Below are 14247 nucleotides of genomic sequence, written 5' to 3'. Positions count from 1 at the left end.
GAAGGTGCTTCCTTCTTCAATTTCCTTTATACAGGCTGCCACCTGAAGGCGTGGCCCATAGTTAAGGTAGATATTCCCACTTCAAATGAGTCAATGAAGAAAAATCCCTTAATGGCTTACCCAGCTGCTTGGGTTTTAGTTAATTGTAGATGTAGGCAACTTGACCAACAAGACTAGCCAGCACACTGTGGTGTCTGCACACATGTGGTGCACATACAGACATACATAAAATGCACAAACACATAAAAATAAATCAGATCTCTATAAAATTAGTAGCAATAAGAGTATTTTGAAACCAAAAGACTGGTTGATCTTGCAGTCAGCAGTTATATAATTGATTATATTGATTGCATTGATTACATATATTACAATCAAAAGAATAACAAAAGTTATTTTTTAACTAATTAATGGACTGAGTTTGAAAGAGTTTCTTGTAGTCCTGACTAGCTTTGAGCTTGCTATGTTATGGCTGAAATGTTATTGAAACTAACTTCAAAGATGAGTCTGAGGGATCAAGTAAATCAGCAGTGAAAGCAGTAAGAATTCTGTGAACGGAATTTTATAGGTATTGAAAAACAAGGCAAGAAAAGCAGACTTTAGAAGCAAAAGAGAATTTTGCCTTCAAACTCCCACACTAGCAGTTGGGATACCCTCCTTTGCCAGTAGCAACAATCACGTTGTCTACCAGGTTAAGCAATAAATTTGATTTTCCTGTATAAATGCAAGTCCTAAGAGAAGGGAGCTTCAAGTTTGGATGAATTAGCATAGCTATGATATAACTTGTAATGTACTTTCTATGTCTTTATTCTGCCAAACATAATCTGCAGGCTTTGCTTTTCCACTGCTCTTCTTATTTTCTTTAGGTGGCTGGTATCTGATCCAAGAAGTACACAGCTACATCCAAGTCAGCCAGAAATGGTTTTTGTTCTCGATGTTTTGTTGCTTAATAGTGGTTTCAGAAATTCCCTTCCCTTGCAGAATCCCTTCACAGCTCATTGAACAGAACTGATTTAATAGGAGGACCACAGAAATAGAAGTGAAATTAGTTCTTATTCCTCTAGGATTTTGCCCGACTAGCTATCTTATAGAGTGAAACAGAGCCTGCCATCAAAGAGAGCTGTCAAGAACATGTGTGGACTGTGTGGTATTTGTTTAGTCCCTCAATGTGGTGGTAAAGGTGAAGGAAGAGAAGGACTACTCTAGTATCTGGAGAGATTAGTTCTATTTACTGTGTATGGAAGACAGGCAAATGGTTTGTGTAGGTGTTCCATTTGTTACAAAAGTTTTGGTAGAATGTTGGGGATTCTGTAGACTATAATGGGTTAAATAATGTAATGTAGTGCTGGAATTGAGAGGAGTGTTGGCAATTCATTCTATAGTATTGCTTATAAAGAAAACACAGGATTAGAACTCAATGGAAGAGAATTCAAAATTTAACTTGAACATAATTATTTAAAATGCTTCTCAGACCACGAGGACATAATAAAGTAACCAGAAATAAATAAACATAGCTATTAAGATATATTTTTGACAAAGATACCAATAAAATATCCTGAGAAAAGACAACCTATTTAGTAAGTTGATGCTGGGAAAACTGGATATTTACCTGCAGTAGAAAGTAGGGCTATATTTCTAATCCTACAGAAAAATAAGAGGTCTAAGTAGATAGATCAACAACTTTAATATAAAACCTAAGATGCTGAAACTTCTGGAGAAAAACATAGGGGGCAAGTCTCAGGACATAGGTCCAGCAAGTGCCTTAAATAGAAACCCAATTTCACAGGAAATAGACCCAAGCATTGACAAATGGGATTACATGAAATCAGAGGTTTTCTGCAAAGCAAGAGAATCTATTGACAGAATGAATAGACAATGTTTAGAATGAGAGAAAAGTCTGTCAGCTATATTCCAGACTTGACTCACAAATAAAATGTGTAAATAACTGCAAACATTTAAACACCAAAAATTCCCTTTGCATTCAATAAATGGGCCAATGAACTGAATAGATAGTCTTTGGAAGAATAAATGCAATTGTTCAATAAATAAATAATTACACAAATAAATAAATCTAAAAGTGTTAAGCTTTTTCAGTCATTGAGCAATGAACATTATAATTAATTTGTGTTTCAGCCTTATTCTAGTTAGAAGGACAACTAATGTTAAGAGGAGTGCAGGGAAGAGAAAACTGTAGCTGGATTTTTCTCCAGTCCTGCCTGGGTCTGCAGCTGCTCAGACCCAAATAAAAGCACAGAGACTTAAACTATAAATTAAAACTCTATGGCATAATGGCTCAGGCTTCCTGCTAGCTAGATCTTATATCTTAAATTAACCCATTTATATAAATCTATACCTTGCCATGTGGCTTGTGGCTTACCGGTATCTTTACATCTTGCTTCTCATGGCAGCAGCTGGCAGCGTCTCTCTGTTCCGCCTTGCTCATTCCTCCTCTCTAGACTGGCAGGTGAGAGGGATTTGTCCTGACTATGGGCCAGGTGGAACACAGGAAAACTTCAGCTATAGAAAACTTTGGTTCTGATAGAAGTACAAATGGGTGCATTCACATTGGGAATTGGTGTGGAGGTTCATCTCAAACAAAGAGCAACAAAATAATATGAAAACATAGGACTACTATATGATACACCTCTATCACTCCTGGACACATACCCCAAAAGAGTCTATATTCTACCACAGAGATACTTGCAAATCCATGTTTATTGCTATTCTATTCACACTTGCCAGAAATGGAATCAGTCTAGTTGTCCTCCAAAATATGGTACACATACATCAGGATGCTTTATTTAACCACAAAGACAAATGAATTCACTTATTATACATTTACAAGAAAATGAATGCTATTTAAATAGTCTATTAATTGAGTTAAGCAGGGATCACAACGGTGCATGTTCTACTCTCTTTGTAGATCCTAGCTTCTAAATTCTGTGTATGTGTATATATGAGGGAGGAAGTTTGGACATAGGCCATTAAATTGAAAGGGGCACAGAATAAAGGGAAAAGAAGCTTTAATGAAGGCAGGTGTGAAGGTAATAGAACACATGTAATAAGAAACTGGAAAGGGGAATTCTGGGTATGGAAAAGGTGGAAATAGAGGCTAGAGAAGGAGGGATCAGAGAAAGGATCTTATCTTTCTTGGATGAGTATCAGGTGAAACTAAATATATATGAACATGACATAAAGAAATCTATGTTTTTTGAAAGAACTGAAGGTCCTTTTTTTTTTTTTTCAACTCTTTAAACATGAACATAGGCATTGAAAGTGCACTCACACATTTTATTCAGATCTGGACCTCAGCTCATGAGATTGGTTCACTTACATTCAGATTGGCTCTTACCCACTTAGGTAAACATACGTCTAAACGGCATACCCATAGGTGTATATCTTCAGGTGAATCCAAATCCAGTCAACTCGACAATGAAGAATCACCATAATACTCCATAGCTATTTACAAATGTAATTATCTGTAGTTGTATTGTGAGTGCATTTTCAAAGAAATCTATTATTTTGTGTGCTAACTGAAAATTAAGTTAAATTAAAAGTAAAGCAGATAAACGTAGTTAGAAACAGTTTCACTAATAGAACAAGAGGACTAACTACTCACATATATGCTTGTTGGGTAAGGCTGACATTTGAGGCCACTGTTAGGTTAGAGTGGACTTGATCTCTTTGATGGTACTTGTTGTCCGGTAGTGGCAATAAGCCAAGTGTGTCTAGGTGTAAGTGGGATTTCAGGAGCAATCATTAGTGCTCATAGTCTGTCACTAAGACCTCATGCACAGTGTCATTCTTTCTTACTCCTTGTTTCAGTGCTGAGGTTCTGAACAGGATTATAAGACAGCAATGTTCCTGGTGAGCATCCTGGAGGGATTCTAAGATGAGTGTATGAAAGAGCTTATATATTATGTTGCATAGCATCTCACATGTAACAGTAAATATCTTGTTAGTTTATATTATTTTCATATTCATGGGCTGATGAGAATTAATGAGAAGAAGCCAACCCACTTCCACTCATTATCCATGAGATTATGTGTGGCTATGAATTTCTGTCTTCAAGTCAAAGGTTTCAGGAATCAATGTAACGCCCCTCACCAGTAATGAAACTTTTTACCCAATTTACAAATTTAATTTTTCAATGAGAAACACTTGTCTATTTCCTCTCTACTCATGTTTGTTGGCTATTTTGTTTTCCCCAAAGCAGTTGATAAACTATTAAGTCAAGTCTTGAAGTCAGAAATCACATCTGTACTGAATGGAGCCATGGAGAAAGGCTGGACAGCTGTGTATGTGGTGTTTGTCCCCACAGATTAGTTAAATATGTGCTGTAATTGAATGCAGTGCCTTTCTAATATTGGTAAATGGAAATCAGTAAGCAAGCATTCATCAAATACATATTGTACCCTATGGAATTTTAAGTCTATGTCCTTAGAGAAAAGGAATGCTATCCTATCTGCTACTAATTGACATTTTTTTCCTAAACCATCAGAGCAGCAGAGGTCTAACTAGCATTATAAGTGTTTGCTAATGTGAAAATCATGAAAGGAAAGGAAAAGTAGCAAAGCATGAATATGCTTTCTTGCACTGGATTGCCCTTGTTATTCACAGGGATCATACATTTTCTCCTGGCCTTGCTGACCATAGATGGATGGTGAGGATGTCAGATGTCCTTCTTCTGTCCTTTAACTGTTCAGTGACAGAAAATGCATTCATTCCTGTGTTGTTGTCTTTATTTTCCCCCTGAGTAGTCCAGAACATTTTTGTGGTCTTACAGACTCATGTCAGCATTACGTTAAAGAAAATGAAGTACCATCGAATGGTACTTAACAAGTTATGGATATTTGAAAGTTATAACAAAAAAAGATCATATTTGTTTTTGACTTGATATTTCTCTCTAGTTGTTAGAATGCATGAAGTTGAGGACTTAATCTTATTTTTTAAGAAAAATTTTTTATTCATTTTACATACTAACCACAGATCCCTTTCTCATCCCTCCTCCCGCTCCCTCCCAGCCTTCCACTCCCCTGATCCACGCCCCCCAACCCCTCCTCCAAAAGGATAAGGGCTACCCATGGGGAGTCAGTAAAGCCTAGTACATTCAGTTGAGGTAGGCCCAAGCCCCTCCCACCCTGCATCAAGATTGAGTAAGGTGTCCCACCATAGGTAATGGGCTCCATAAAGTCAGCTCATACACCACGGGTAGATCCTGATATCACTTCCAGGGGCCACTCAAACAGACCAAGCTACACAACTGTCTCCCATATGCAGAGGGTCTAGTCCGGTCCATTGCAGGTTCCACAGCTCTTGGTCTAAAGTTCTCCATGAGGAAACTGGGATCAAAGGCAGGTAAAGAGGGGGTGATAGGGATGAGAACATGAGGGAGCAGGATGGTCAAGTTGAGGGAGGGACATAGTGGGAGAGCAATTAAAGAGATATCTTGATAGAGGGAGATGTTATAGGGTTAGGAAGAAAATTGGTGCTAGAGAAATTTCAAGGAATCCACAAGAATGACCCCAGATTCGACTACGAGCAATAGTGGAGAGGGTGCCTGAACTGGCCTACCTGGATAATCACATTGGTGAATGCACTAACTGTCATCACAGAGCCTTCATCCAGTAACTGACGGAAGCAGATGCAGAGATCCACAACCAAACTAGGCCGAGCTCCAGGAGTTCAGTCAAAGAGAGAGAAGAAATATATGAGTGGGCATGGGGGGGTGTTAAGATCATGATGATGAGCTCTACAGAGACAACTGAATAAGTTAACCAAGCTCGTCGGAACTCATGAACTTGAGGACTTAGTCTTTTAAAACATAGTCTCTTTTGATAATTTTTGTTTTACCTGTGTTTGTTAGTGCCATCAAAAACAAATTTGTGATTCTCTGTCTTTTTGAAAATAAATTATTTAAAAGATTTTCTTGTTACATGAAACACTGAAATTAATAATTTAAATTAGTCATTTAGAAATTAAACTAAAACATACTTATAATTAAAATAGTTTCTATTAGAATCTACTTTTGGCCAATAATTATATATTTACTGATTTAAAAGTTTCCAGGACTGCTGGAGAGATAGATGGCTCGGCAATTAAGAACACATACTGGTTTTGCAGAGGACCCAAGTTCAGTTCTCTGCATCCATGACAAATCCACAAATGACCTGTATCTTCAGCTTCATAGGATCTAGTGCCCTCTACAGGTCTCTATAGGCACTACACAAATGTTTCTGCACTAGTGAGCATGAGCACATGCAGGCGGGTGCACACACACACACACACACACACACACACACACACACACACACACCACACCACACACTACACACATACACACACACACACACACACACACACACACACACACACACACACACCACACCACACACACACACACACACACACACACACCACACACACCACGGGAATAAAAATAAAACTCTTTTTAAAAAGCACTTTAAAAATCCCAATATTAGTGAGGTGTTTTCCTTTTTGAGCACTGACTAGGAATTTGCAGTAGATTACAAACTTTTCGATCCCTGTGGGCTTATTTCTCCTGAAGAAATAATTTCCTTATCACTGATTAGCTAACCATTCATCCCATCATCCTCTTATCCTCATAATTATATGACTAATAGTTGAGTTTGAAAATGACCTTGAACATTTTTTTCAGTATCATTGTGTGGCTTTATTTTAAAATATAAATAACAAAATAAAAACATTTTCCACAAAATATCTGATATCTAATTAATGCTTTCCAGAGTAACTGTGGTATCAAACATTTCCTCTAATTATATTCATTAGTGGCTTCTCTCGGACAAGTTTTAATTAAGTTGTACAATGAAGATCAATACTCATTGTGTATTCATTGTAATTTACAACACGCATATATACTGTTCAGAACAATTTAATTACTGTAATTGTAGCAAAGAAGACACTTAGAAATTACACTCTATTACTGCCAATCCCCTCTTTAATAAGTTTGTTAAAGTCACTGGGAAATTAACTTTTGAAAATTCACATTTTTGTGCACCCTGTCTACATCACAGATGTTTTTAATACTGCTTTAAAATTTTTGTATATATATGGAAATTGAGACATTAATGAATTATTGAAAGTATTTTTCATATATCCCATCATAAATATTGAGAAACTATTAAAGTGTAAGAATGTCCATCATAATTACACCGATTTTGTAAAAAAAAATAATCTAGGGGAATTGCTTGGGTAGACTACCCTGTTTTATTTATGTAAATTAGACTCCTATCATTTTATTAACTTTACATTCTTGTTTTTTTTTTTTTTTTTTTTTTTTTGGTTTTTCAAGACAGGGTTTCTCTGTGTAGCTTTGCGCCTTTCCTGGAACTCACTTGGTAGTCCAGGCTGGCCTCGAACACACAGAGATCCACCTGCCTCTGCCTCCCGAGTGCTGGGATTAAAGGCGTGTGCCACCACCGCCCAGCTAACTTTACATTCTTACATAAGAGTTTATTTTGTTTTGTTTTATAAGGAATGGTTCCAAATATGGTAATTTCTGTTAAGGGATATTATCCTTGTAACACACTATAAAACAAATGTAAAGTAGAAATTTTTGGTAATATCAATAGTTAAATGTGAGAGCATGTCAACCTTGGAACTACTGAAATTTGGAAGTCATAATTTTTTTCATGTGGATCTTTGATCTTTGTGGTTTTGGGGGGATTGGTTAGCCATATGCTTGGCCTCAACTCCAAGTGACTATTACTGAATGCTGATTCAGACACACCCTCTGGATCAGTTCACTGACAGGATGGTTCATTCATAAGTTATACAATTATGGAAAATTTGAGCTTAGCCTGGTGTATACACTTGAGTTGTTGGTTGTGGGTTTTTTCAAGGTTTAATTTATTGTTTTTCTGCATATGTATATGTGTGAGTTTCTTTATATCTGCGTGTGTGTGTGTGTGTGTGTGTGTGTGTGTGTGTGTGTGTGTGTGTGTGTAACTATGTACATGTGAAGACAGGTCCTTGCAAAGGCCAGAAGAAGATATCATCCAATGATCGGGAGTTACAGGCTTATATGATCTGTCTGAGATAGGTGATGGAAACAAAATCCACGTATGTTGTGTTCTTTTAAGGGGGCAAAACAACTCAGTATAAGTGATATGAACTGGGTGACATCAGGACACTGAGTAATAATAACAGCACACTCATATTTAGGAAGGGGAAGGTCAGTGATGATTTTAGAGAGTTTAGGAAAGTGAGATGCATGGATTTCTCATCAAATACACTATCTGTCTATTTAATAACTGCATTTTCACAAAATAACATTTAGTAATATTACAGATTCCTACTTTATTGTCATATATATTTGTAGTATGTTCAAATATCAAATGACTACCCATTCAAAATTGGATTAACAGCTAAACTAGTGGCATAAGGCCATTAGTTCACTTCTACATACATTTTGAACACCAAAATAGCAACATAGATAAATGTAGACTAATGTAAGTTCAGGTGGCAGTAACCAAAGCTTGAAGACATTGGAGGCCTGTCGTTAATAATGAATGTCTAAAGCTACAAATCAGGCAGAGGCCAGTGAGGACTACTGCTTCTGCTAGCCAGGCTAGTTATCAGTTCCTAGAGTTCCAATTCCTAGAGTCCAGACATCGGTTTGGACTACAGGTTGAAGCTCATCTGACTACAACACAGTAACAAGCTCAGTTTGATTATATGAGCTAGTTTATCTCAACTACACAGGCATACTGTTGCTCAATATCAAAGATAAATCAAAAGAATCATTAAAATGAATAAACATAACAATTAAAGTGTTCACTCCCCTGGCATTTAGTCATGTCTAGACAGAGCCCTTGTGTCCCAGATACACCGAAAGGAGGACAAGGACATTTATGTTTAATGTAGCCTTATTCCCACGGAGACAAGAAAAGCCAATAATAAAGTAAAATGAAGAGCATGGCTCTTACTGAAGAGGTCGATGTAATGTCATGTCTGGCAGGACTTATGTGGTCAGGGTAGAGGACAACTGTGATTTGTTGGTTTTGTTTTTCTTCTTTAAAGTATTGTTTTTCAGTAAAGGCATCATTCCTTGAAGGAACTGACAGTTCTACAAACAACGTGAGGCCAATTTGATTAACGTAGGTTAAAAAACGATAAAAAGAACATATGACTTGCATTCATGTTTATAGAACTATGAAAATAGACAAAAATTGTATTCAGAAAAAGCGATGAGTATGTGATAATTAGCAAGTCCTGTGCTTTCTACAATTTGGAGATTGATTTACTTTACTTTGCTAATACTATTATATGTTTTAAATTGATTTATAGGGTACACACTTTCATGCGTATATTTTCTCATTGTATTTTACTTGTGTGAAATAAATCTAACTTGAATTTTAATTGTACACAAGTTTTAGAAAATATCCAAAGTTCCAGTTTAGGTTGTGATTTTCTCTATCTCATAGTGATTTTCTCTTACTTTCTTAAATATAGCCAGATAACCCATTTCCTTGCCTATCAACTCTTGTTCATTTTGTACTTCAAGCTTACACGTAAAGATATAATAATACCTTTAAAATTGATGGTATCAATTTTACCAAAATACTTACTCCTGTGGTATAAGTTGTTTCAGTAAATGATACATATGGCCTCTCTTCTGGTCAATACATGGAGCTCCACTAAAATGGTTCAGTTACATTGTAGCTTAGACAAATTCATGAGAAATAGATGTTAAACAAACAAACAAACAAACAAACAAAACCCCCAAATATCCATACCTGAATTATCTAACTGAACCGTACCCTTTAAATTGATTTAATTTCCCAAGGACAGAATATAAGCACAATGTGTATGAAAACATGAGTCAGTGTGAGTATGTGCACTTATCTGTTGGTTCCTATATAATGATGAAATTCATATCAATCCCGGGATTTCTAAATATATTAGGACTTCAAGACATCAAGTATCTAAAAATTCAGCTTGAGGCACATTTTAAGCTCTGGTTGTATCTAAGTAGAAGACATCTGAGGATACACAGGACTCTTAAATATAGAAACAAGCTTTGAATTGCTAGACTTTTCATCTTGAGTAAAAAGATACAGATTTTCTTTTATAATTAAAATTTTCCCTTGTATTGAAGGTTTTGGTTATTATCATGAAAATGTTAAATATGCTTATGAATTGTTTATTGTCACTTAATGTAATTATTTGCCAATTCATGACAGGTTTTTGAGGAAAAACAAAACATGCTTAGCTGTAATTTTTAAGGCTGAACATTAATGTCAACTCTAAGTGTTTTTTTGTTTTGTTTTGTTTTGTTTTTCAAGACTGTCTATTTCATCTTATTTGTGCTTTTTCTCTTATGTAATAGCAACAGTATTTAGGGTTATGCATAGTTTAAATGCTTTTGTTACAAGTCCCCATTCATGTATTACAAACCGATTGTTCTCTTTCCTGATAATGATACTTTGTAACTCTTGTAGTCATCATAATGAAAGCCTAATCTAATGTTGGTAATGTACACAGTGTGCATCACGATAGGAGTGAAATAGGGATGCACTCACTTTGATTTTGTTTTTCTTCTTACAGTGAATCTATTGGATTCACGCACTGTCATGGGGGACCTTGGATGGATTGCTTTTCCAAAAAATGGGGTAAGTTTTTATGAAAGTTTCCATAAAACATCAGCTAAGTACATAGCCTTCAGGCTACAGAAGTAAGACTGAAATTTAATTGGGCATATTTGTCAAGAACGGACAGCTATTTCTTTCAGGTGGGGAATGGAGGGATTACACACTAGTCCTGACAAAATATTCACCACCAGGGAAGGGTTTTCAGTGACTAGATAACAGACACATGCTTTCCTCTCAGCATTTCTTCTCCTAAGAATGTTTTACTTCAGCACCTAGGAAACGCGCTGCTTTGCCACTATCTCAGTTAAGTTGCTGAGGAAACGTAACTGTCATCTGTGTGCAATGTTCATGTACAGAGATCAACTCACCTTCCATTTCATTTTTAGAAAAAGTTGAAAGCATTCCAAGAAATTCCGTTAAGTTCCATTCAGGCTAAAAACACATCAGGTCATCAGTCCTATCACCATTTGCAAATTTCTTCTCAAATTATGGATTTTTCTTCACTGAAAACTTTTCAGAAAAGAATATTTCACCAGAATATTTCATGATTAATATTTCATTAAATTATTTTTTGAAATATATTGAAGCAACATCTTTGAGAAGAAAATTTGATGTCATTTTAAGACTATTTACATACATAACAGAATTTATATTGCTAACAATAGTAACACAGCAGTACAATTAGAAGAGCAGCACATGATCAGCTTTCCAAATAAATTCACAAGGATTTTATCAGAAAATGAAAGCCCAAATTAAGTATTGTTCTCTAATGTCATCATGTGACTCTGAGGAACTGATTTTTTCACAATTTTATAATAAAACAATTTTAATTTTTTGAGATTTTTATTAACCTGCAACATTAATAGTTTGACGCCGACGGTGGTGGCGCATGCCTTTAATCCCAGCACTTGGGAGGCAGAGGCAGGCGGATCTCTGTGAGTTCGAGGCCTGCCTGGGCTACCAAGTGAGTTCCAGGAAAGGAGCAAAGCTACACAGAGAAACCTGTCTCGAAAAAACCAAAAAAAAAAAAAAAAAAAAATTAATAGTTTGACATCTTAAATTTTTCAAGTTAACGTTATACTCAATTATCTTGACAAAATTACCAAATTTTTCAGTCATTTGTTTTGAAATTATACTTCGGGTGTTTAAATCTATCGATCAATCTTACTTTAATGTTCATATAAGCAATTAATTTAACATGTAACATATATGTATATATAATTTCTCATGAGATGGAAACAACTTTAAGCAAGAGAATATTCTAACAAGTCTTGTGCTAGCAACCTAATTATCCAAAATATTTCAATGATTATCTTCCAGTTAATGAAAAAAATAATTGAGTTAATTAGTCTTTGTGCTGGTGAATGTTGGTCATCCTGACACATACTAGAGTCATTTGAGAAGAGGGAACTACAGTTGCGGAAGAACCTCTCTCAGGACCGACCTGTGGGGATGTCAGTGGAGCATTTGTCTTGTTTGTTGATTTATTTGGGAGGCCGCAGCCCACTGTGGGCTGTGTCTCCTGCCTGCAGGTGGCTTTACATGGTGGAAGTAACCAAGCTGTGCAATCCATGTAAAGTAAGGACCTTCATCCACGACTCCTGCCTCCAGTCTTGTTTGGGTTCCTGCCCTTTGAAGGGAGTATGATAAACTCCAAAATAAACTCTTTCCTTCCCATGTTGCTTCAGGTCATGGTGTTTATCTCAGCAACAGGAGGCAAACTAAGACAATCCTTTTCTGAGAAAGTTATTTTAAGAAAAATAACACAGGTTATATTAATTTTTAAAGTTCCTAATTGTGTGCTAAGCTCCTTATTTCATCTAGCTTTAGACAGTTCAGCAACTTCAAATTAATTTGGTATTTCAAATTACAGTTACATTTACAAATACAACGTAAAAACCAATATTGTTCAGTTGTTAGAATCTGTAAGTAACAAGAACAGATGTGTGAGACAGATAAAATGACTGTTAATATAATGAAATCAATTGTGCCATATTAACCTTCATATATTCCATTTCATCCCTTTTGCTCTCATAAATTTCTCTGAAAGTTGTTATCCCTGAGTGTGTTTATTATAGTGTGGTATTTTATACATACCCAAAATGTTTTATTTAATAAGTATATCAAGTGTCCTTTTTGAAAATATGATGAAAATGCATTTTAAAATTACACTTTTACAGCCCTTAGAAAATATTTTATTCCCTTTGGTTTTAGTTTTGTCCTTTGATACTGTTTTAATTGAAAACTTATTAAAACAGAGTGTTGAAAGTATGTGTCAGGGTGAGTATAAATATGATGTTGTAGTTACTCTTATGACTGGGAACTTTGGGAGGCATGGCTTAATTCCTTGTACCATTTCTTTATAGAAAACAAAGGTCTTTGTATAAGGACCCGGCTCTTACCAACATTCTAACAATATCATGCTACTTTGGTTTTTTTTAATTATCATTTTTGTAAAAATACTAGTTTCCTTTCTAGATTGTAAAATCATATTCATTATTTTAGGATGACTGTATGTTTTTATGTATCATATTTTCTTTGACATAGATAGCCTGTAACGATGTATCCTGAAGACAGAGAAATTAATTTAGAGAAATTTAGAGATTTTTGATGTTGTTTTACAAGTGAAAGAATGTGTGTGAAATCTTTAATTGCATTTTTCTTGTTAGGTGCCATTTATATGCAAGATAATAGAAGTGATATTATTATTTTAAATAAAATGAGTGTTCACAGTCTAAATGAGTATAGGAAGAAATGTACAAGTTTTTAATAGAATCTAAATAGATTGTGGAATTTATATTTATATATGCAATATCATACTGTGTGAAATATAAGTCATTGGAATGATGTCAACAAAAAGCCATAGAATATGGGCCTCTAATGATTTCCTCCTCCATGAAAGTCCTAGCAATATTGGAAAAGATTGTCAGAATCAATGTTTTCAAGGTGTAGAAATGAACCACCGTCTGACAGTAACCTAGAGAACATTTATTTACAAAAACAAAACAAAACAAAAACTAATTTTTGTAAGAAGAGAAAGATTTGAACCTTATATTGCTTCCACCTGACCATCTCCAAGGAAGTCCTAAAAAACCTGAATCCAGCCAGCATCATGAGAAGCACCCGCTGAGTAGGCACCTGAAAAGTAGAGAAAGACAGGAAATTGCTCATGTTCCCAACTGCAAAGAACTGTCATTATTTGATGTCTCTTGAGTTCCTAGAAGACTGACTTAGATTTGAATTTGAACACTTTTAGTCAAATTATTTTTCAGCTTGGCATGTGTTAGAAAGATAGGCAAATATCTAGTAATTCATAGGTAAAGTTTGGTATAAATATTAAAGTAGCCATTCAGTAAAATTGTTGGAAACTAAAACTTCTGGAATGCTGAAGAGGAGGTTTGTGCACTTGTCAAGGATCTAGGTATGCTCCATTAGGACCTGAGGATGATTTAAGTATCGCCTGTGAATGGCCTTGAGATCCTGTACAAAAAGAAAACAAACACAGTTACTTGGATAAATGTTGAATGAATGTGTCAACAGGCACAGGCAGTCACTTGGTGAATATAAGACCATTTTGGTCTTATATATAAATAATATATAAAAAATATAAATTAAG

At 35.4% G+C, this 14247-nt stretch overlaps 1 protein-coding gene across 10 annotated transcripts in view; it reads left to right on the top strand.

Moving 5' to 3' along the window:
- Epha5 (EPH receptor A5) overlaps positions 1-14247 on the top strand; it is a 347746-nt gene that overhangs the window by 18399 nt on the left and 315100 nt on the right. For all 10 annotated transcript variants that reach the window (XM_052735293.1, XM_052735292.1, XM_052735289.1 and 7 more), the window contains exon 2: positions 10588-10652. In XM_052735293.1, the coding sequence (XP_052591253.1) occupies positions 10588-10652 (65 nt within the window). The remainder of the gene's footprint in view (positions 1-10587; positions 10653-14247) is intronic.

This window comes from Peromyscus californicus, unplaced genomic scaffold (genome assembly GCF_007827085.1).
Source record: "Peromyscus californicus insignis strain IS unplaced genomic scaffold, ASM782708v3 Scaffold_13__1_contigs__length_99412109, whole genome shotgun sequence".
Classification (NCBI taxonomy): domain Eukaryota; kingdom Metazoa; phylum Chordata; class Mammalia; order Rodentia; family Cricetidae; genus Peromyscus; species Peromyscus californicus.
The sequence above is the reverse complement of the archived record's forward strand: the minus strand, read 5'-3'. Positions and strand labels throughout refer to the sequence as shown.